Genomic DNA, 20,552 nt, shown 5'->3' with positions numbered 1-20,552 from the left:
TGTCGTTACTCATGCTGGCCCGTTTGCTGGTTAATGTCACCGGGAACCTGGGCGCCGACAAACGCCGGCTTATGAGACAATTCTCGTTATGCAGTCTTGGCTGTGCCTCAGGGAGCAAGAAAGCTTCGGACGTGGATACAGGATGCCAAAATAAACTCACCAAAGAGCATCCTCAGCTTATGCTGATTTGCCCAAGTCTTTTTGTCACTTAGAATGGAGGTCCTAAGTTTATGCCTTCCCTAGGCTATGCAGGTCAATACGATAATTGTACTTTGCTATGTGATCTATGCTCACCAGCCCTGCACTTCCTCCACAGTGACTTTCAGTCCCTTGCTCGGCTTCGCCACGATTCCATCCGTGATATCCCGTACCTCGTAGTCCTTATCTATGTCAAACTTGTATCTCCCTACCAACGCGCATGTAAGAGCCATGAGCTCAGCCAGTGAAAACTTCTGACCAATGCATCCTCGAGGACCGTGTAGAAATGTCAGGAATGCGTAGTTGTTCTTTGAACCGCCTGAGTTGGCTTGGCCAGGTGCCATCCATCGCTCAGGGTTGAAGTCGTCTGCATCAGGGCCCCAGAGTTCGTGGGCTCTGTTGATGGCCCATGGACAGAGGATGACCATTGTTCCTTTGGGGATGAATGTTCCGAGGATTTGAGTGTCCTTGAGAGCATCGCGGACGGTGAAGGGGATTGGTGCGTAGAGCCTCAGTGATTCTTGGCAGACTGCATGGAGATAAGAGAGGCTGTCGAGCTTCTTAGCGTCAACATCGTCAGTAAGACCATCAACATTCTGTCGAATCTCCTCTCTAAGGCGATTCTGGATATCATGGTTCTTTGCCAGAAGAAAGATTGTCCAGGTGAGCGCTGCAGCACTGGTCTCGTGCCCAGCAGCCAAAAAGGTCATCATCGTATCGACGAGTCCTTCATCGGTAAAATGACCAGACTCAAGCGCCGTAGAGATGATATCAGGTGATAGTTTCTCCTTAGCTGCCATCTGTACCTTCTTCGCGTTGATTAGTCTCTGAGAGGTTTCCCTCGCTGCTTTCGAAGCAGCCAAGACGCCCATGTTTCTCTGAAATGGCAGGTAATCCGTGATAATGGAGGGAAGCACCAGTTGAAGAACCGTCAAGAGCTTGGCGCCACGGCTCTGCTTGACCATTGATCCATACATCTTCATCGTGTCTTCAATGCTGGGATCTGCGAGAGACTTGAACTCGTGGCCCATTCCTGCAGAACCGATAATGTCCATAGAGGCTCGACTTGCCCAGTCTACAATGTCGATCTCTGAAGTTGACTCTTCTTTGAGCTCCTTTTCGATCCCGTGGACTAGCTCTTGTGCTTTGCTCCAAAAGACGGGATATAGTTCCTTGATATGACGGAAGCTGAATGCCGGCATCAAGTTCTTCCTTTGCATCTGAAGGTGTCAGCTTTGGTTTTCGCGCCGACTGATGACCAGCATACCTTGTGTACATCTCCCTCTGACAGCAATAGTCCATAGCCAAGGATCTTCCCGACCATAGCACGGAGAAGGTGAGGCTTGACATAATCATAGCTGTTTTGGCCGAGAACCTCCTTCAGACCTTCAGGACTGGTGACAACGAGCCTCTCTTGATTAAAAAGATGCCTGAGAGATCAGCTTCATTTCTTTGTTTTGGGCGGGCTGCTTACTTGTATCTGATCAACCCATTGTTTTCAATCGTCCTTGACCAATGTCTGAATGGCAGTCCAGCAGGCTGACTGACAGACTCTGCCCAATGTCCATTTATAAAGCCCGCAATCTGCTACTGTCAGTCATATTCCCATTTTTATCTTTCAACGCATACCTTTGGCTGCGGTAGGTACCTCAAGGGACTAAAGAACCGATGATACAAAAAGACCAGGTAGAATGCCCAAACGCTCAAGAACGCCAGCAAATACTTTCCCATGTAAAACGGAGCATGTCGGATAGAATAATTCTTATCACGAATGATTTGAACGTAGATTGCAAAAGCAAGGGCACAAAGGGCCCAAGGCCGGTAATACGACAGAAAAACAGCAATTCGTGCCATGGTGAGGAATGATGTGGATGAGGAGGAAATCTCACTGAGCTGGGTATTTTATGTGCAGACTTACCCACTTGAGCTATGCGCAGGGGCGAGCAGGGGCCTTGTTTCGTGCACTGCCACTATATGATTGGCTTACGGTGGCTTCATGCGCATCTCCAGTGGACGCTGCACTAAATTAGGAGGCATAAGATTCGCATAACGAAAAGATCAAATTGGCATCTTGATATTTCTAAATCATGTTCTATGGTATACTATGCTTATTCTCTCTTCTTAAATCGTAGCTTGACACCAACAGGCGGCATAACAGCTTCTGTGACCCACTGACTCTCCGGCCGAACTCCATTGTGCTCAGGAAGCAGCTCAATATCAAAACGGTTCAAAACATGGTACAAAATCATCTTCATCTCAAAATCCACCAAAAACCGTCCTGGACAAGCGTGCTTGCCGTGTCCAAATGGAAGATAGGTTGAAGAAGTAGATACAAATGACAGCGTTGGGTTAGCGTCTTTGCCATCAGGACCTGTCCTCACTTTTGAGAACCTGAAAGGATAGAACTTCTTAGGGTGTTCGTAGATTTCAGGATCCTGATGAACGGGATACGAGAGGATTGACATGGTTGACCCATTGGGAAGAGTATGGCCATCTGGAGTCTTGAGACCACCTGGCGCAACAACCTTGCGAATCATAGCTCTGTTTCCAAATCCATGTGTTCGCATCGACTCTCTGAGAATACTATCTGTTTGAATCATCTTGGAAACCGATGCTTTGTCAAAGACACCGTTGCTCTCTGCAAGGACGTCTGCCATCTCCTTTCGGATGACTGCAATCGTGCTGAACTCGGCATCTGAGGCTGCGATGTTGATTAAAACATTACTGATAGCAACCGCAGTCTGATGGAACGAGGCAAGATTTGCAAGACAAAGCCGATCGGAGATTTGAGACGGTGCTACTTGTTTACCATGCTTGCTGATGGCATATCGCATCATCATCTGCAGATTGTCGGTTGGTTCTTCGCCCTTCTCATAGAGCCCAGGATTCAAAAGCCGTTTCGTTCTCTCTTCATAAAGAGGCTGGATATGCTTTTGAATCTTCCATCGTCGGTACCGTGTTGGTAAAGTAACAAGAAGCCCAATCAGCGGCTTGAGAAGCGATGGGGTATAAATCAGCAGCCCAGAGTTTAATATGAACAAGTCTGCAAAGGCGAGCGAATCTTTCAGATACTCCTTATCGCGGCCTTGGAAATTAGCTCAGGTCTACCAAATGGCTTGGGGACTCACAAAGAGGAAGGCCAACAGTGAACCGACTCGAAACTTGAGCCACTATCCATTTCATAGCCTCATAAACATCAACTTCATCGCCAGCCCCAGGTTTAATATACTCAGGAATAGCATACTGAAGCTCATCATCAACGGCAGCAGCTAATATCTCAAGAAAACGGCCCATCTCTTTCTTGATGACGATACTCTGCCACGGATCTTGGATATAATTGGCGTGTCCAGAATTCCAGTCTCCCTTGTCGATTTCGCGAAATCCTTCAATTGGGCTGAGCACAGCGTCTGGCTGTGAAGCTGCCCATTGAGTGTGATGATGCGCTAGATGAATTTCATCTTTGAAGCCCATACTAGGCAACACGCAAGTTTTGCCATGTTTGGTGAACTGTGTTTGTCAGTTTCGCTCATTATTCCTGGAGGAGACATACTGTTTGATATGCTTCGAGAAAAAGCTGTCGGCAGTCGGTAAGATATGCCCACGGCAATTTGAAAGGCAGATATGAGTTGCGCTCAAGTCTTGGAAGATTCGAGGGTAGCTTCGGTGAACTTCTATACTGAGCCAAATAGACAGCCGCCAGAAAGACGGCTACAAACAGATAAACCGCCATCACGATTGATGCTGAGAATGCCTTCACGACAATGGCAAAGCCAGAAAGAAAGCTCGCTATCCTAAGATGAGTACGTACCTCACCATCAGCCCTAGCCGAAACATCGCTAGTTTAGTTTAAATTTAGCCACGGTTAGCTTCACCCAGAAAACAAACGGCCACGCCACAACCGCGTCCCTTGCTCCACCATGGGGTGTCTAATTATGCCCCCCAGTGCTCTGCTCCATAGTAAGCTTCCGTCAGGCGCTGTGACATTCACGGTTTGCAAAAACATCTATAGATACTCTTCCAATCTCATGCTCTGCAAGGAACATTCGGCCCACCATCACAATGTCAGCAAGTTCAGACGTAAAGATCATAGTCGTACGTTTCTCATTGCCGTAAATGTCAATCACTAACGTCTCAGGCCGGTCTTCCGCGCACATCTACAACAAGTCTCAAGAAAGGTCTTGAGATTCTTGGTGTAACTCCCTGTTTTCACCTCGGAGATCCTCCTGCGCCTATTTCTCGCGTCAAAGAAAGTGCAAGAGTGCTTGCTATTCAGGATCGCAATGAGAGGCTCAAAGCGTTGAAGAAGCTGTATGATGGCTTCGAAGCTGTCTTTGAACCACCTGCTAGCGCTCTTGTTGATGACATGCTGACAATCTACCCCAACGCAAAGGTACGAATCAATTACCTTCGATTGAATCTTACTCACATTTTAAGGTCATCCTCTCCGTCCGCAAAAACCCGCAGGTCTGGCTCGCGTCTTACTACGGCCTGGGTATTGATCTCCGCTCAAAGTGGTACCGCATATTAGGCTACTGGATCCCTGGTGTGATTCACTCCAGCGACCTTATCGTAGCCTGGTCAAAATACTACTCTGAGAAATTCGGCCTGGAGCAAGTTCCTTCGGAGGAACTGTACCATAAGCATAACCGATGGGTTCACGATATCGTGCCTGCCGGGCAATTGCTCGAGTACCAACCGAGTATGGGATGGGAACCCCTGGCGCGATTTTTGGACAGGCCTGTTCCGCAGGGCGAGCCGTTTCCACGTGTCAACGAAGCTGCTTTTCTTAGAAATGTTAAGCGAGCTGCTATGGGTCTTGGGTCATTGGTCTGGCTGTGTTTGTTTGTTGGTCTGTATTACGCTGGATCCTTCGCGTGGTCAAAGTTTGCGTCTGAAACTTGAGTTCAGTTGGTTGAATAGAAGAAAAAGAAACTGCGCCACGTACATGCTTCTCATTGCCGGCCGCTGTTTGAGTGAAAATTCGATTGGTCGCATATACCCACCCCTTGCTGTATAATCTCACGTCAGACGGAACCGCTAATGGCGATTACAGGGATTATACCGGCATGTGGGTGATCCTTCGGTTACTGGAGCCATTGTAAGTGAAGGTGAGATTTAAGCCAAACTCCATTTAAGATGAAACAGTATTTTCCGTGCGGGATTCCGTGCGGTGAAGCCTGAATGGGCACTTGTTTTCGGACCATCGCTGACCGAGATTTCACAGGGTTGATTGAGTTTTACACGCGCGCGGCACGGAATGGCAATGTTACTCAACGGGCCGGTTTCGAAGCTTGTACTGAGTTGTAAATATCTCCACGTTCATGCTGATTGATGCTGTAACTTTCTTGCCTCCCTCACCAAACATGACCGCTTTCGTTGCATTCTGCCTTGCATTGGTGTCCCAAGGCCTCACTGCCTGGGCTCTCGGTTTCACAGCCTCCGCAAACCTTGTTCGACCTGTTATTGCAGCGGTTGTCGCATTGCTTACCTGGTTCTTCAATCAGGCCATTCTCGATGCATTGCCCAGTCGCCTACATGTGGCGTTGCTGTCTACAGGAATGTGGATTCAATGCTTGAAGACGTTTGACGATCTCTACCTGAGCAGGTTGTCTTTCGAGGGTACATCGCCGTCGCTGACCAAACGCTTGTCCTTTGGGGTAAGCAACCTTTGGAACATGCGTGGTGTTGGTACGAGTAAACAGATATCCCAAATCCCTCCCTGGTCTAGCCAGACACCCTCTCTCGTACCGTCCCGCAGCCAGGAACTTAGAAGACATGCAAGGAATGCCATCATCAGCTATCTCATCCTCGATGTCTTTGCCGCCCAACCACCCCCAGATCCCAACATGATATCTCCTCAGAATGAACACTTGCTGACACGCATCGGCCAAATCATGCCTGAAGAGGCAATCTTTCGCTTCTTTGCCACCTTTGGCTTCTGGCTCAACACCTTCTGCGTCATTCATCTTATCAACAGTACTTTTTCGCTCCTGTACCTCAGCCTGAACTTGTACCCGGTCGAAATGCTACCCCCAATCTGGGGGCGCCTCTCCGAGGCTTATAGCGTTAGGCGCTTCTGGGGTAATTTCTGGCATCAGACGCTACGACGTCACCTCACCTCCCTTTCAGACTTCCTTGTCCATGGGATTCTTCACGTGCCAAAGGGTCTTGTTGCTCGTTACTGCAAGCTTATCGTGTGCTTCTTTATTTCTGGGGCTTTGCATTTCCCCGCTGATAGAGCGCTTGGCATACCTGCAAAGGAGACTAACGTTATCAATCATTTCCTCACAACAGCGCTGGTGATTATGTGCGAGGATGGAGTTCAGCATGCCTTTCGGGGCGTGCGGGGAATTTGGTCAAGACGGTTTGGGTACTTTTGGGTTATATGTTACATGTACTTGATGACCCCGTCATGGGCATATCCCGCTGCAAGAGTTGTCAAACCTGGAGACCAATTGGTCCCCTTCTCTGTCATCAAGCAGTTCATACAATAGGTTAGACATCACATTCATGTTATCAGTCATTAAACTTGGCAAAATGGAGAATTGAGTTATTTCATCATCATCGAAAAGCGATCCTAGCAATTGACTCATGGTATCCTAAACGCGCTGTAATCTGACAAGTAAATCTCTATCAACCCTTGCGACGCCCCTCGCTTCATTTCCAACTTCAGGCCCTCTATCCGAGGTCTTCCCTTCACGATCCACAAACCGTAACGGCTCAATCTCAAAGTGTGCAAAGAATAAAACAACCGCTGACAGAATCTCCTGCTTAGCGTAATTCCGCCCTGGACACATTGCTGCGCCGCCTCCGTAGGGGAAATAATTGCCTGCTGAGATCCCAGAGTTGCCTTTCTTGATGAAGCGCTCTGGCCAGAATTCTTCTGGGGGATGTGCGGATGATGACCATACTTCTGGGGCGTTGTGTGCAAGGTATGATGGTGCGAGGACGAGATTGCCTTCTTTGAGCGTATAGCCGTCTAGCTCGATCGAGTTTCGTAGTTTGCGGACTACAAACACTGATGATCTTAGACGAAGACATTCCAAGTATACTGAGTTGAGTAATGGCAGCTTCTTGAGTGCCACAATGTCAACTTGCTTGGTGTCCTTGTCGAAGACCGTAGCAACTTCTTCTTGAATCCGTTTGAAAATCTCTGGTCGACGGAGAATCTCAATGATAATCCAAGATGTCATGGGAATAGCATTCGAGTTTATACTCCAGATTAGACCCATTTGAAAAGAAGCTCTTCCATCAAGGCCAATACCATATTTCTCCATGGCAACTTCTCTTTCACGAACAAGCTTGGATCCAAAGTTTGGTTCCCAATCACGGTTTTGTTCGTGACAGGCTCTCCAATCAAGGTTTTGCCAACCTTGATCGAGATAGCCTTTTACGGTCTCCAGGCACTTGTCCCTGGCATTGGAGCCTTTTCGACAGAGAAACTTGGGAATACCGTACAGTAAGGACATGAAATCCTCATCGTAGTCCCAAAACACATCTGCGAAATTGGGATCAATGTCAAAGACCTTTCGACCTGCGAGAGCAATGGTAGAAGCTCGAAACATATGATGCTTCATGAACTCGTCAATGCCAATCTCAATCGGCCCCTGAGTGGCAGCAGTACCGAGCTCATCAATCATGGTATCAATGAACAACTCTGTAAGGGCAGATACTGCATTAGCGCCAATGAGGTGGGACTCGTAGATCTCATGGAACTTTCTCCATATACGATCTTCCTCACGAGTCTCGGTTAACGGCAATCGTGACGATCCCGATATATCCTTTGCTACTAACGCAGCATCTTTGGCAGGAAGACGTTTGACTTTTTGAGCTACTCGGAGAGCAAATTCTCGAAGGTGAGTTCTTTTGAACATCGAAAGACTTGTTGGACGTTTCTTGTGCCGTGGATAAGATACGCATGGACGTTGCCTAGACGCATGCGAATGGGCTCACCATTCTCGACTTTCTGGCTGGGAAATGTTAGCTGAGAAGTGAAATAAGGGCGAGTTAACATACACAATGGAATTGAAGAATCCATGGGGATTTCTGATCAGACTGAGTGCTGAACCAACCCCTGGTAGTACATATGGAAGTGTCGATGGCTCTTTTCCTTGGTATCGGCGATCACAAAACCGCTGTATCGAATACCGAATCGTAGTAATACAATGCGTCGAAAGCAGTAACAATACCGCCACCAGGGCAATAGTGCTCGCCGAAGCGTTAAAGAAAGGAGCGTCCATCATATCGAAATCGAACATGTCCTTCAAAACTCTCGATGGCATTCTTAGAGAAGGCATTCTCGCAACGTGATAAAGAAATTGTCACTTGTGGATATCCGCTGTCAAACACCGGCCCGGATATTATCTAAATCATGCAAGGAATGGCTTTGAACTCCATAAATAGAGCTACTGGCTAGGCTACCGACCAACAGGTTCGTAATTACTGGGATATGGGATTTTACGGATTCATGACAGTCAGCTCGGTGGACGTTATCCACACGCCAACCATTACCTGAGGCAGGGTATCATCGGTGAAACGGCTAGTGAATGATTCTGGGGGCTTTTTTGCTTTGCTCAGCTTTTGGGATGCTTGTGATAGTGGTCTGCGCTTTGAATGGATGGGCTAGTATGTGGATGCAAGGAGGCAAGTCGGTTAGATAGAGATCTACACGATCTTTGTTTATCTCATGCCCCCACGATGTCTTTACTGGTGATCATCCCCTGCAAGGCGTGTAACTACATGATTACCTAAGGACTTGTAAATCAAGTTGACGGAAACGGATGCAGCGGCATTTCGGCCGCAGAAATGCTGACTGCAGGTTTCCTGCAAGGGATGAAAGCGATTTAGAATCTCACCTAATTCATCCACTGACGAAGGGGCTATGCTGTAAAGGTAGAAGCCTAAGACAACTTTTTTACGTAGTGGGTCAATCTATTAAGATTCTGAATCTGTTTGTGATAAAATCATGCTTTGCCTGACACGTAGCAGCGAGATAGCGGGCCAACACCAAGGATCATCGTGGCTTGCGGATCCCGTTTTAGACCCGGGTCCTTGCGGAGACAAAAAGTCTGTGCACTCTGCCTAAATGAAAGGATTCATTCTGGAACGTGTAGCATTGATGTAACCTCCACTCGAGCCCTGTAGCCCTACGTACGACCTAACAACGCCCACTAACGTATCTGTGAGATCCGCTACACTAGACTCTGCGCACACACCGCAGCTTGATCTTCTCAGGATGCTTCACCTTGAGCAGGAAATTGAAACTAGACTGCTTCGCCTCTTCCATGAGGGCCCTTGACGCCGCCTCCTTGAGGTCACCTTCTGCATCAGGCTCCACGGTGTATTCCTTGAGGAGACACGCCATGACGGCCACGAATTCTACCTGCGAGAATTTCTTGCCGGGGCAGACTCGTGGGCCTGCGGCCCAGGGGAGGAACGCGCCCGTGGGCGTGGGAGCGAGCTTTTCGCCTGTTTCGTCGGTGGTGATCCAGCGGCTGGGGAGCCATTGGAGCGCGTTGTCGCCCCATGAGGCGGAGGATGTGTGCAGGCCTGCCAGATTGACGCCGACGAATGTGTTTTTGGGGATTGTGTATGATGTGCCGTTGACTTTGAGAGTTTGGTCTACGAGTGTTGTTTTAGGAACTGCCCTTGCTGCGCCGAATAATCGGAGTGTTTCGTGCTGGTTATGTTAGTGGTGATCAATTGGCCTGGTGGCTGACGTACCATGATCGCGAGAACGCGCTTCAATTGAGGATAATATGTTTCGTAGTCAAGGTCCTTCAAGTCGACTCCAGCTGTGATTTGATCGACCTCTTCTGCTGCCCATTTCTGCCATTCGGGGTTCGCTGCGAGGAGGATTGTCGCGTAAGCAAGAGTGTTGGACGTTGTTTCGTGACCAGCGAGGTTATAGCTGAACAGATTGCCATAAATCTCAGAGTCTGTCAAATGACGAGTCCCTTTGCCCTCTTTGTTCTGGTTCTCAGATGCTCGTACAAGAATACTCATGAGGTTGTCCTGTTCTTCTGCCCCAGCATCCATGGCCTCACGCTCTTCGGCGACCATCTCAGCCATGTACTGTCGAAAGTTGACCACGGCATCTTGAACCTGCTTGAACTTAGAGGGCAGCATCCACGTGGGAAGATTGAGCGTGGCTGTGAAAACAGCAGTGAACAGATTGCCCAGAATGAGACTGAGTGAATCACGATATGTGAGGCTGTGGTTTTCCAATGCGCTCTCCAAACCGCTGCCGAAGGTGTAGCTTCTGCCGAACCCAGCGGCAGTGAGGACATGGAGAGCGAGAACCATGGTGTCGCTCTGAGGGTTCACGACGCCTTTCGGGTTTGATGCCCACATCTTGAGCATGTCGGTAGCTTGCCTCTTGGACTCGTCCCAAACAAGCGCACTGTTCCTCTCATTGAAGGGCGGCGTTGTGATCCGTCGATGTCTCACCCAATCATCTCCTTCAGTCGTTACGACATTGCGACCAAAGATCTCTAGTGGTTTGTAGAGAGCCACGGCTTTAACAAAGTCTCTGCGACGGCGACAGAGGTCGTCACTAGCCTTTGCGTTACCTGTGAACACGCGGATCTGCTTCGGGCTGACAATGATGAACGTGTCGCCAATTCGTTCTTGAAGATCATGAATCTGTTCATAATTCCAATCCCGGCTGTTGTATTCAACAAAGTTTCCAAGTCCAAAAGGCAGAATCTTTCTTAAGAGAGGCTCCAAGAAGCTGCTGCAAAGCAAATATGGGACATTCTAAAGGCATTAGCTGCAGTGCATTTGAGAGGGAAGCTAAGCGTACGGATGGATCAATTGGCGTGATGAGAACGGGAAGCCCAATAGATTTGGCTTTCTTGTAGTTGTAGAGTAGCTGCAGTGTACTCAGGCCAATATATGCCAGTAACAGTCCGCCGATGGCGTAAAGAGGTGATATCATGTTGCCTGAAAAGTCGTGATGATAATGAGATAAAAGGTTGGAGTAAGAACGAGAAATGTTAAGTACACGGTTTACAGTGAGTGGGTTAGCACTAAATTTAGAGCCCATACGCCACTGAAAGCACTAATTTTCGCTTGTTTCAGCACCAATGCACTCAACAGGTGCTGCAATAAACTCGCAGACCGCACGAGGCTGATTGTATTATCTATGATACGAGGGTATTTATGCTCTCTCAAGTGACAATGTTACTATTTGAGACGCTCAAAGATCATTCAAGACGATGGTCAGTGGTTGATTCAGGACCAAGTGTAGCGCTTGACTGGATGCTATTCATTTCACAGCTCAATCTCAAGCTCTTAACCACGAATTTCACAATAAGGTGATGTTTCTGAGGCTTTTTCAATTCATCCATACAGTCTAATAACGTAATCTTACCAACAGCTCATGACTTTAGCCACGGCTTGAAAGCACTGAGCCTTATCAATTCCGTCTCCGGGCGCTGCTGTAGAATGACTGGAAACCACCGAACTGGCCCAGACCAAGCAAGAAAAGAAATAACCCAAAAGTAACCAGCAAGTCTCGCCAGTATCCGAGTAAACTTGTACTTCCAGAGAGGAAGAAACAAATCACCAAACACATCCTCCAGCATCAACCCGATCAATTGCGTGCTGAAGAACTGGATCGCTCCGCTGTCCTTTGCAGAGACTGCGCTGCCCATGTCGCTTGGGACGTGAACCAAGCCAGACAACGCAAAAGCCAGAAGAATCTTTAGATACCGTGATGGAAGCGAATAAGACTTCATGCGAAAGATGTTCTTGACAATCCATGTCGCAGTGCCCCGAAGATTATTCTGCAGCCCTTGGTGCCAAAACGTGCTGAAAAATTAGCGGTCGTCCACTAAAAGTACGCTGAAAACTTACGACCAGAATTGCCGGAGACAGTAGGACTCTGTCAGTTCGCCGAAAATCGGTCTCCAATCTTTGACAGCTTTCGGATTCATGGTTACCGATGCTGCAGAGGCGAGAGAGTAACCGCCCTGGATGAAGCAGAAAATTGACACAACTGTTGTGACAGTCGCGATGTACCGAACTTGCAGCTCTGCCAGTGTTACTTCGTCAACGCGGCGAAAGATGGGCACGTAGTTTGGAGCCATGTACTGCTGATCGAGACTCAATTGTGTCGTGATGCACAGCTTGTGGACAAAATAGCAAAGAAGGACTTTTAGAAGATTGATACACACAAATGGCGTCGCTGCAGGCACGTATGTCGGGTCTTGAGAGTCGAAATGGTGAATATTTCTGATCTCCCAAGGCGTGCCCAACCCTCTCATTGAAGACGCAACTTCTTGCCCAAAGACATATCGCTTGCGAAATTCCGCAATCCTCGATTGAGGTTCTTGGTCTTTCTTCTCACGATCCTCAGCGTATGCAATTTTACGCACAATCATCCGCTCAAAGTACGTCAGCGAGATTTGCGGAAATGCAGAGATGATGGCTCTGGAGACCCATCCTGGCGGTTCGACAAAGTCTTCAAACGTAGCGAGCGCAACGAACGTTGAGATGAGAAAGATAATGAACCCAACTGGGCGAAGAATTGATGTGCGAGATGTGAAGCCCGCGATGTAAATGAAGAAGAATTGCTGGGCTGTCGAAATGACAAGCGGGTGAAGGTAGAGTCGGCAAGCCATTGTTACCGACAGAACTGAGGGCGTACAGAACCTCCAAAGACTTCAAGACCTGCAGAAGGGCTGCTGGATCTGCTGGATGGCTGTTGGCTCTATTGTTAGTATAGCTGATACTCGTACGAGAATTGCTGAGCTGTCACTGGGGCTGATGAAACGCCTCTACAGGCTTCATCGCTGTGAGCCATTTCATAACGTTGAACACAAGGCATCCCAGCACCAACTAACGCTGAACCGGAAACCGTTTCGAGAAGACCCGAGTCTACTTTCTGAGATAAGCCGCAAGTGCCAAAGTAACCCACCAAACGCCTTGGCGCGCAATTCCTTGCATCGGACAATTGCAAAAAGCCACCCGCGAAAATCTCAACGGTTGAAGCTAGAGAGGGTCCCGATCCTTTAATGCAACGGTAGTCCCTACCCTTGTCCTGGCTAGATAGCCGATACATCCTTGTCTCATAAGCACACGCCCTTGATACGACTCCATAATCTTTGTTGGTTGCTCTCTAACTTGATGAGTTTGCGGAGCCGACTTCCGCTACCAAGGAGGCTTAGCTGTCATTTTTGCGCTCCTTGATCTTCGGAATGTCGCTGGTGGAGGTCAGGGACTTGTTTGTCAAGGGTTTGGATGGGGGCATGATGATCTCCACTTACATATGACATGGACAGACGGCTGGATATGGCAGCGCTTACTTTTTCATGCTTGATTAGCTGAACGGAATTAGAAACAGAGCTGGATACATCCACTGTGACTGAACGTGGAACTGGAACTGCAGCTTTCTCGGTCTTTTGTTGTCGAGACATCGGTATCTAGGCAATTCCCGCGCAAGACAGAGGAATACTTTGTTCAAGCAAATCTGTACGCTCAGGCATAGGGTAGACGGAAAGTAGTTGTCGATAACAATGGCTCTGAGCAACCTCACCATTGGGGTGGTTTGCTGCGTAGTGGTAGCCATCGTCGCTCTGGCTACCAGAAAGCAGCCCGACGCCAGAGAGCCACCCTACGTCAAGGAGACCGTCCCCTACTTCAGTCACATTTACGGACTGTTGAAGCATGGCCTGCGATACTTTGATCTCGTCAGGTAAGTATCATACCACTACCGCTGACCGTCGCTAATCTCTTCAGCGCTCAACAACCGCATCCAATCTTCACGATTGACATGTCGGGACAGAAGAACTACATTGTGACATCTCCAGAACTTGTACAAGCTGTTCAGCGCAACACGACTTCTTTGTCATTCAGCCCAGCTATGATACCGGCGTTTCGTCGAATGATGGGATTCGATGAGGCCGGTATCGAGCTCATCTTTCGGGATGCTCATACTGAGAATGGCATGTATGGTGAGATTCATAGAGTTCAAAAGGCTTCTTTGCTCCCGGGTACAGAATCTCTTGATGAACTGTGCACGCTCATTCGTACCAAACTACTCAACATCATCAATGAGCTTCCCTCAAGTCAGACAATCGATCTTTATGCTTGGGTTCAGGATCTGTTCATGAGAACAAACAACTCTGCTTGTTTTGGCGAGAAGGATCCATTCACTATTGACCCATCGCTGAATTCAACATTCTGGTAAGCTTCTCTCGGGCCAAGGCAAGATGATATGTACTGACATCGGCAGGGACTGGGAGGCCCAATATCAAGGTGCTTCTCCTCGGAGTCCCTTGGTTTCTGAGCCCCAAGAAGCACTCCACAGCGCAGAGAACTCGCAAAGAGCTCGTCGATGCATTCTTGAAGTACCTCAATGACGACGGTCTGGATACTGCTTGCTCGTTCATTAAGGAGCTTTCCGGCTTAGGCATCCGACGAGGTTTGAGTAATGAGAACAATGCCCGCGCTCTACTTGGCAGCATCCTTGCCATTGTTGGAAACACCATTCCCACGACTTTTTGGCTGTTGATATCGATCTTCTCCAGACCTGATCTTTTGAAGGAGATTCGATCCGAGCTTGAAGCCACTATTGAAGATCCTGCATCTGAGATTGTATCTCTCGACTACACCACCATTCGTGAGAGGTGCACAGTCTTCATGTCAACATATGACGAAGTACTTCGAATGACGAGTGGCATTGCGACAGTGCGGTACACCAACGAAGACACCCTTATTCAAGATCGTTGGCTCCTGAAGAAAGGAGCTCAGGTTCAGATGCCAACAGCATTCATCCACGCCGATCCAACAACCTGGGGTGCAGACGCGGATGTCTTTGACCACACAAGATTCTTCAAGTCCAAGGTCCTCACCAAGGAGCAGAAGATCCGAAGGGCTGCCGCGTTCAGACCGTTTGGTGGTGGCAATACCCTCTGCCCTGGTCGCCACTTTGCATCTTATGAAGTCCTAACCTTTGCGGGAAGCATTCTGCTTGGCTTTGATATGGCTCCAACGACGAAGACATTCAATGTTCCTCAGATGGACAGATCGAAGCTTCCTTTGACATCTCTCAAGCCGGCTGGGGATATCAAGGTAAGCATGTCGAGGAGACCTCGTTGGGAAAAGGTGCAGTTTAGATAGGAAACAATGGGATGGCAATTTCCACCGCTGTGAGGATCAACGGGAAGTCCTTTGCAGGAAAATCTCGTTACGCCGTCTCCATCTTGGACTTTTTGTTTTGTTTGACCAGATTATGGTCTGTTGAGGATCGCTTGCTTCTAAGATACTTCCATTGATGTAGGCTAATCGCTGTACGGCGGCGGTTCGTCCCGAGGGTCGGTAGTAAAGCCAAAGCTCTGTAGGGTGTCTTCAGCGGTATGTAAGTCCGAAGTCTGTTCATCAATTGAATGCTCTGACATGCTTGAATTCCTTGATCTATCGCGAACGACTTCCCAATGTTGAGGCTTGCTGGGACCCTGAATCGGCTGACTCCATGCTTCCTCAAGTCTTGTATTTTTATGTCGAACGTCGTCCTCACTTCCTCCATGTACCTCCCTTGTATAGAGAGATGTCTCTGTAAGAAGTGTTGCGTTAATAGGCCTATTCGTCGGTGGCGTCTTATCCCATGAGAGGCATTCTTCATAAATATATGCGTCTGGGCAACCACAGGTTGCTGTCCTGTTATTCGTAGGCGATGACTCATGAGCCATACTATCAACGAGGAGATCACTTCTGTGAGTAATTCGGTAATCGATTATTGCGATAGGAATCTTTTCAATCGTCTCCAGGATCCGTGATTCTGATTGATCTGAATCAAGTCGTGATCCGCCCACGGTGACCTGAAAGGTTAATTAGTCTTTCGAAAAGAGGGAGCTGATATCAGTTCTAACAACTGATGGGATAGTGGTGAATAGCCAAGGTTATCTTTAAGCCCTGTTTCATAATCATAGGAAAGAAACTTACTTGGATGAAATGATTCAACTCGATAAATGGAGTCGAACAAGTTAGCTCCAGAGGTTCTTGACCTACCAGCCATCCGGCTTTCATCTGCTTACAGGTTGGCAACATGAGATCATCAGAGATAGAAACAGGGTCATCAGGATCCAAGTTTGGCAGATAACCTTTTACGAACAATGTCTTGCAAGACTCGTCACTTTCACATGAGAAGGCTGCTTCCTCCTCATACTGTTCACTGGAGTCATCGTCTCCTACACGGGTGGACTCTTCAAGTATGAATCTTTCCAAAAGCACAAGCTTCTGCTCATCTGTTTTTTGCGTTGCCCGATCTTGCGTCCACCGTTTGCCTCTTTGTACGATGGTGTAGGTTAAGTACTCAGCTCGAAGGTCATTGTTAACAGGCCCGAGAGTGACTGTGATGGGGATCCTGCCGCCAATTGGAGATATCTTATAGGGCAAGTCGACACAGAAAGAAATGCCCTCGTTCTGTTGTCCGAGCGATTGATTGGTGGCAGTGCTTCTCGGTCTCAGCTGACGTGGAATTTGAATAACAGGTAGTTCTTTCATTAATGGAATATGAGGGTTGGAATCAGAAACTCCATGACAACAAATACAGTCCAATTTGTATCTTCAAGGAAAATTTTCTTGGCGTGGTGGAGAGTACAGTCAACAGTTGATTCGAAAGGGTAGCTGTAAGAACCAGGTGGGAATGGAATATGATCTGGTTTAGCGACACCGTCACTCTCAGGCTGTCTCGTATTTTCTTGGGAGTTCTCGTTGTCCAATCTAAAGGTGCAGTTGTCTCCAAATCTTCCATCAGAAGTGATATTGGAGTCGCAGAGTTTCAGCTTCCACGTTGTGAAATCAGCGCCATCTCCAAATAGTTGTTTTCCTTTTCTCCGACCTTCCACATTCCATACACTCATTCCAGATACGTCGATTTGAATGTGTATGGACTTGATATCAATGTTTTCGTATGCCATGATATCCATGCTGCCCCGAATCGTGATTGGAAAAGCATCCGGAAACCCTGACAGGTCATTTCCATCGTCTTGCAAGCTAAAGACGAGAATAGGGTGGCTAAAGCGAAGTTCCCAAGCCAGGTTTGGCAAAGTCGTCGCTGTCGTAGAACCAGAAGAGCTGGCAAGGGAGTCAAGTCCACCTCTTGCAGAAATCTTTTCTATCATTTGACGATAAAGTTCCTCGTTCTCAAATTCCATTGAAGACTTCGTGTCAGAATTCACTGCAGGCGCAAGTTTCGGCCCCGTGCAAGCAACTAAAGCCCTTTTGCGATTTTCCAGCTCGGTCAACATATGATCTCTCACGGCCTTGAGTCGTGACACAAGACTGACTGTCTGGTCATTCATGTGGCCGTTTAAGCGCTCTGAGATAGTAGAAGCTGACAGTAAAGCCTCCTCAGCCATTTCAAACTCCCTCGTGTTCTCACACGATTTGGCCAAGCCACAAAGAAGCTGCAGAAATATTTTGTCATCTGGGTCACTTAGGCTCGAAGACCGAATATAGTCGATCGCCGAGGTAAAGAGTGTCCTGGCAATTTCAGACTTTCCCATTGCAAGGTAAACATCCCCACCACATAGACATATCGTAAAGTATGCTTCAGCGAATTTCCCGTGTATGTCGATATGGTGTGCGTTGATGTGGTTTCAGAGTAGATTTAGACATCGATTAAACAAATTGAAGAACCTGAAGGCGTCGCATTTGTTATGCAGTGATAGAATATGTTTTGAGAGGCTGTAGGTTGCTTGAATGATCCAGACGTCTCGGTCTTCCATGGTGGCAAGTCTCCACTGGCATATCGAAGCATGAAGGGAGAATGATAACAGAGTATGATCGCTTGCTTGTTTCTTAGTGGCTAGGAAGACTTTGTTTAGCTCATCGATAGACATGTTGAGTTTGATCTTGCTCTGGACCAGAGTCTGTAGCTGCTTCCATGGGCCCTGTTTTTCAGTATCCTCCACATCTATTAAGTCCAGGTTGTATACAAGTGAGATGGGAATCGCGAAAGGTCCATATATTGAACAAAATGTTATTAGAAGAGCTGAATCTGTGCTCTTTATCAAGATTGATGCATAAAGTGAATCAAGCATGCTAAAAAGAGAGTTGATTGCTCCGTTTCTGGTCCAAATCCAGACTCCAGAGTCAATCTCAAACTGAGCAAGCTCTGGATAGTCATTGGTGAAAGTTTCGGCAAATTCATCAAGGGCTGTAATCCCGCGATGGTGGAGAACTCCCGCCAGCTCCAGAGCCAGAGGGAATCCACCCAGAAGCTTGGCCGCATGCCAGGCTGCATTGCTGACTTTGAAGAGTTAGTGGCATCCGAGAGTAGAGGAAATTGGAAAGCTTGCCATCTTCTTCATATTCTGCATCGTTCTCGTAAGCTCTCCACAAAAGAAGTGACTGAGACGCCCGGGCGTCAAGATGCTCAATAAGGATGTGTTTGAGCCGCAGAGCTCTTGCTGTAACTTGATTTGTCGAAATAATGCATAAAGAGCCATGGTTAATGTCCTGAAATGGCCCCAATAGGCGTTTGTTCGGGATAGGTCCATTAGCGTTATCAATCACAGTCAGCCAGTTCTTCTCGGGCGTTGTCCGAAGCCATTCTAGAACAAGCTGGCGTGACGGAGTGCTCTCTCTCCCCGCTCGAAATTCAGGGTTATGTTCGTGAATACGGCTTGAGCAGCTTGAAAAGGACTCCTCTATGCTCTCTTCTGAGGATGCATCGATCCATAAGATGGCGGAGAAACTTCCACTTCGCTGTGCCACATACTGGCGAGCCAGTTGTGTCTTACCAGACCCAGATATCCCGCACAGAACCACGCCTCTCCGTTGGGTTATGGCCTCGAGACATTTGACCATCTCCAAAAGTTCTGTTTTTCGTCCAAAGAAACGGTCTGTAGTTGGTGGAAGGTCACATAAGATGGTGCCACAAAGGGCATGTTTTGCCTCATGCATCATGCTGGAGCTTGGCATCACTTTACCCAGGCCTAATTCATAGATCACAGCTTTCGCGTACGCTGCGGCCATGGCAGCAGCATATGGCTGCCACTCTTTATTTTTGTGCTGGTCGGCATAGTCGCAAACGCCTCTGATCACGCCAATAGGTATGCGATTCATCGTCCCTGCAGCTTCCATCTCTAAGCCGATCACTCCATAGCGATCTCTTATCTCATTGCGCTTAAGGGTATTTTTCGTCAACTTGTCTCCAGATCCGATAGAGCCATACCATACGCGAGTTCGCCTGTCGGTAGGCCGCTGCATCCTCTGGACGGGGCTGTCAACACCATCATCACCAATGTCGTAGAAGATATCCTTTTCCTGGCCAGGATCTGCGAATGTCCCTCTTGAGTGTTCTTTGTCTTTGATTCTCTCATAAAAGGGGAGGAAGACATCAGTGTCACCTGGTGCCCTGATCTTGATGTTGCCAATAGCTGATCTGACGACTGTCTCTGTATTTGCCAAGACCTGGCCAAACCTCAGAAGCTGAAACCCCTCAGAAGTCTCTTTCCCAAGTCATACGCGACTAAGCCTGCACTATCTCCTTCGGATAATCCAACGAGCACATCCCCAAGCCGTATGTCGATTGGCGGTATATTCCGTAGATTCGGAAGACCTGCCGCGACTCCAACAAAGAGGCCGAACCAGAGATTGGTGAAGAACTTTTTGATTTGGCTAGCAAGGGCAGCGGCTGAGCCGGTTCCATATTCTTGGCCGGGAGGTAAGGTTGCGATAACTATGTTATGACCGTTGATATCACCCGCGAGGAAGACATAGTCATCGCCTCGACTGATGGGGAATCTTCCATCATGGCGATTATCAAGCATATGACGAGCTGCCTGAGCCTCGATTTCCAAAGGCGCAATCCATGCTATAGTGTATAGTGCAGCATCAAGTTCTCTCATTCTGTGTCAGGCTTATCGATCTTATTGATAGAGGTTGATGATGAACATGGATGTTGTGGACTTGAGGCTGGCAGGCTTGAAAAGGAGTGAGGTGAACGGCGCATGTTCCCCGCGTTCATGCGTCCTGGCACGCAGCCTTATTTGGATTTGTCAATTCGTGACTTTGCACACAGCCAATGGGATTTTCGTCTCATGCGGCTGAATAGGATGTAAGATTCAAGTCGGTTGAGAGTTGAGGTCAAGCCAAGGCAGTTTGAAGGTGACAGCACGTGATTCCCTTGCCGAGAAATACAGATCATCAACCTCAGAAGCGGAAAATGTGTCGGCGCTGGAACTCGTCGTATGGGCAAGGTTTTAACTTAAGCATACCGAAGAGTATGCGCTTTCGAGCTCTCATATATGTTAGCTCAGCATATATCAATGTATTTCTGATTTGGGTTTGAGTAACAATCGGAAGACAGACCCTGGTAAAAGTGACCAGAGTAGTGAAAC

The 20,552-nt window shown here is 48.0% G+C and overlaps 10 protein-coding genes across 10 annotated transcripts; 3 read left to right on the top strand and 7 right to left on the bottom strand.

Annotated features, from left to right (window-relative positions):
• Positions 1–249: 249 nt before the first annotated feature.
• Positions 250–2,052, bottom strand: FOXG_04464 (uncharacterized protein; the record flags this gene model as incomplete). Its single annotated transcript, XM_018382488.1, has 4 exons — positions 250–1,418; positions 1,466–1,628; positions 1,673–1,782; positions 1,828–2,052. The coding sequence occupies 4 exons, from the start codon at positions 2,050–2,052 to the stop codon at positions 291–293; spliced, it is 1,626 nt and encodes a 541-aa protein (XP_018239211.1). The 3' UTR covers positions 250–290.
• Positions 2,053–2,239: 187 nt separating this feature from the next.
• FOXG_04463 (uncharacterized protein) lies at positions 2,240–3,928 on the bottom strand (the record flags this gene model as incomplete). Its single annotated transcript, XM_018382487.1, has 3 exons — positions 2,240–3,283; positions 3,327–3,705; positions 3,749–3,928. 3 exons carry the CDS (start codon positions 3,926–3,928, stop codon positions 2,307–2,309), a joined length of 1,536 nt encoding a protein of 511 aa, XP_018239210.1. The 3' UTR covers positions 2,240–2,306.
• Positions 3,929–4,201: 273 nt separating this feature from the next.
• FOXG_18837 (uncharacterized protein) lies at positions 4,202–5,100 on the top strand (the record flags this gene model as incomplete). The annotated part of the gene is made up of 3 exons (XM_018398973.1): positions 4,202–4,290; positions 4,334–4,588; positions 4,633–5,100. Exons 1-3 carry the CDS (start codon positions 4,258–4,260, stop codon positions 5,098–5,100), a joined length of 756 nt encoding a protein of 251 aa, XP_018239209.1. The 5' UTR covers positions 4,202–4,257.
• A 461-nt stretch (positions 5,101–5,561) lies between these two features.
• On the top strand, positions 5,562–6,692 carry FOXG_04462 (uncharacterized protein; the record flags this gene model as incomplete). The annotated part of the gene is made up of 1 exon (XM_018382486.1): positions 5,562–6,692. The coding sequence occupies one exon, from the start codon at positions 5,562–5,564 to the stop codon at positions 6,690–6,692; it is 1,131 nt and encodes a 376-aa protein (XP_018239208.1).
• A 45-nt stretch (positions 6,693–6,737) lies between these two features.
• Positions 6,738–8,341, bottom strand: FOXG_04461 (uncharacterized protein). Its single transcript, XM_018382485.1, has 2 exons — positions 8,215–8,341; positions 6,738–8,168 (listed from the first exon to the last, which is right to left on the bottom strand). Exon 2 carries the CDS (start codon positions 8,070–8,072, stop codon positions 6,798–6,800), a length of 1,275 nt encoding a protein of 424 aa, XP_018239207.1. The 5' UTR covers positions 8,073–8,168; positions 8,215–8,341; the 3' UTR covers positions 6,738–6,797.
• Positions 8,342–9,298: 957 nt separating this feature from the next.
• On the bottom strand, positions 9,299–11,137 carry FOXG_04460 (uncharacterized protein; the record flags this gene model as incomplete). Its single annotated transcript, XM_018382484.1, has 3 exons — positions 9,299–9,877; positions 9,922–10,956; positions 11,003–11,137. The coding sequence occupies 3 exons, from the start codon at positions 11,135–11,137 to the stop codon at positions 9,395–9,397; spliced, it is 1,653 nt and encodes a 550-aa protein (XP_018239206.1). The 3' UTR covers positions 9,299–9,394.
• Positions 11,138–11,579: 442 nt separating this feature from the next.
• FOXG_04459 (uncharacterized protein) lies at positions 11,580–12,876 on the bottom strand (the record flags this gene model as incomplete). Its single annotated transcript, XM_018382483.1, has 2 exons — positions 12,058–12,876; positions 11,580–12,012 (listed from the first exon to the last, which is right to left on the bottom strand). Exons 1-2 carry the CDS (start codon positions 12,822–12,824, stop codon positions 11,580–11,582), a joined length of 1,200 nt encoding a protein of 399 aa, XP_018239205.1. The 5' UTR covers positions 12,825–12,876.
• Positions 12,877–13,539: 663 nt separating this feature from the next.
• On the top strand, positions 13,540–15,407 carry FOXG_04458 (uncharacterized protein). Its single transcript, XM_018382482.1, has 4 exons — positions 13,540–13,897; positions 13,942–14,388; positions 14,438–14,552; positions 14,599–15,407. Exons 1-4 carry the CDS (start codon positions 13,719–13,721, stop codon positions 15,322–15,324), a joined length of 1,467 nt encoding a protein of 488 aa, XP_018239204.1. The 5' UTR covers positions 13,540–13,718; the 3' UTR covers positions 15,325–15,407.
• A 1,126-nt stretch (positions 15,408–16,533) lies between these two features.
• FOXG_04457 (uncharacterized protein) lies at positions 16,534–17,620 on the bottom strand. Its single transcript, XM_018382481.1, has one exon. It carries the CDS (start codon positions 17,562–17,564, stop codon positions 16,707–16,709), a length of 858 nt encoding a protein of 285 aa, XP_018239203.1. The 5' UTR covers positions 17,565–17,620; the 3' UTR covers positions 16,534–16,706.
• A 737-nt stretch (positions 17,621–18,357) lies between these two features.
• On the bottom strand, positions 18,358–20,281 carry FOXG_04456 (uncharacterized protein; the record flags this gene model as incomplete). Its single annotated transcript, XM_018382480.1, has 2 exons — positions 19,678–20,281; positions 18,358–19,594 (listed from the first exon to the last, which is right to left on the bottom strand). The coding sequence occupies exons 1-2, from the start codon at positions 20,058–20,060 to the stop codon at positions 18,358–18,360; spliced, it is 1,620 nt and encodes a 539-aa protein (XP_018239202.1). The 5' UTR covers positions 20,061–20,281.
• Positions 20,282–20,552: the final 271 nt, after the last annotated feature.

This window comes from Fusarium oxysporum, chromosome 4, assembly GCF_000149955.1.
Source record: "Fusarium oxysporum f. sp. lycopersici 4287 chromosome 4, whole genome shotgun sequence".
Classification (NCBI taxonomy): domain Eukaryota; kingdom Fungi; phylum Ascomycota; class Sordariomycetes; order Hypocreales; family Nectriaceae; genus Fusarium; species Fusarium oxysporum.
Note: the sequence above shows the minus strand (reverse complement) of the source record. Positions and strands in the feature narration are given on the sequence as shown.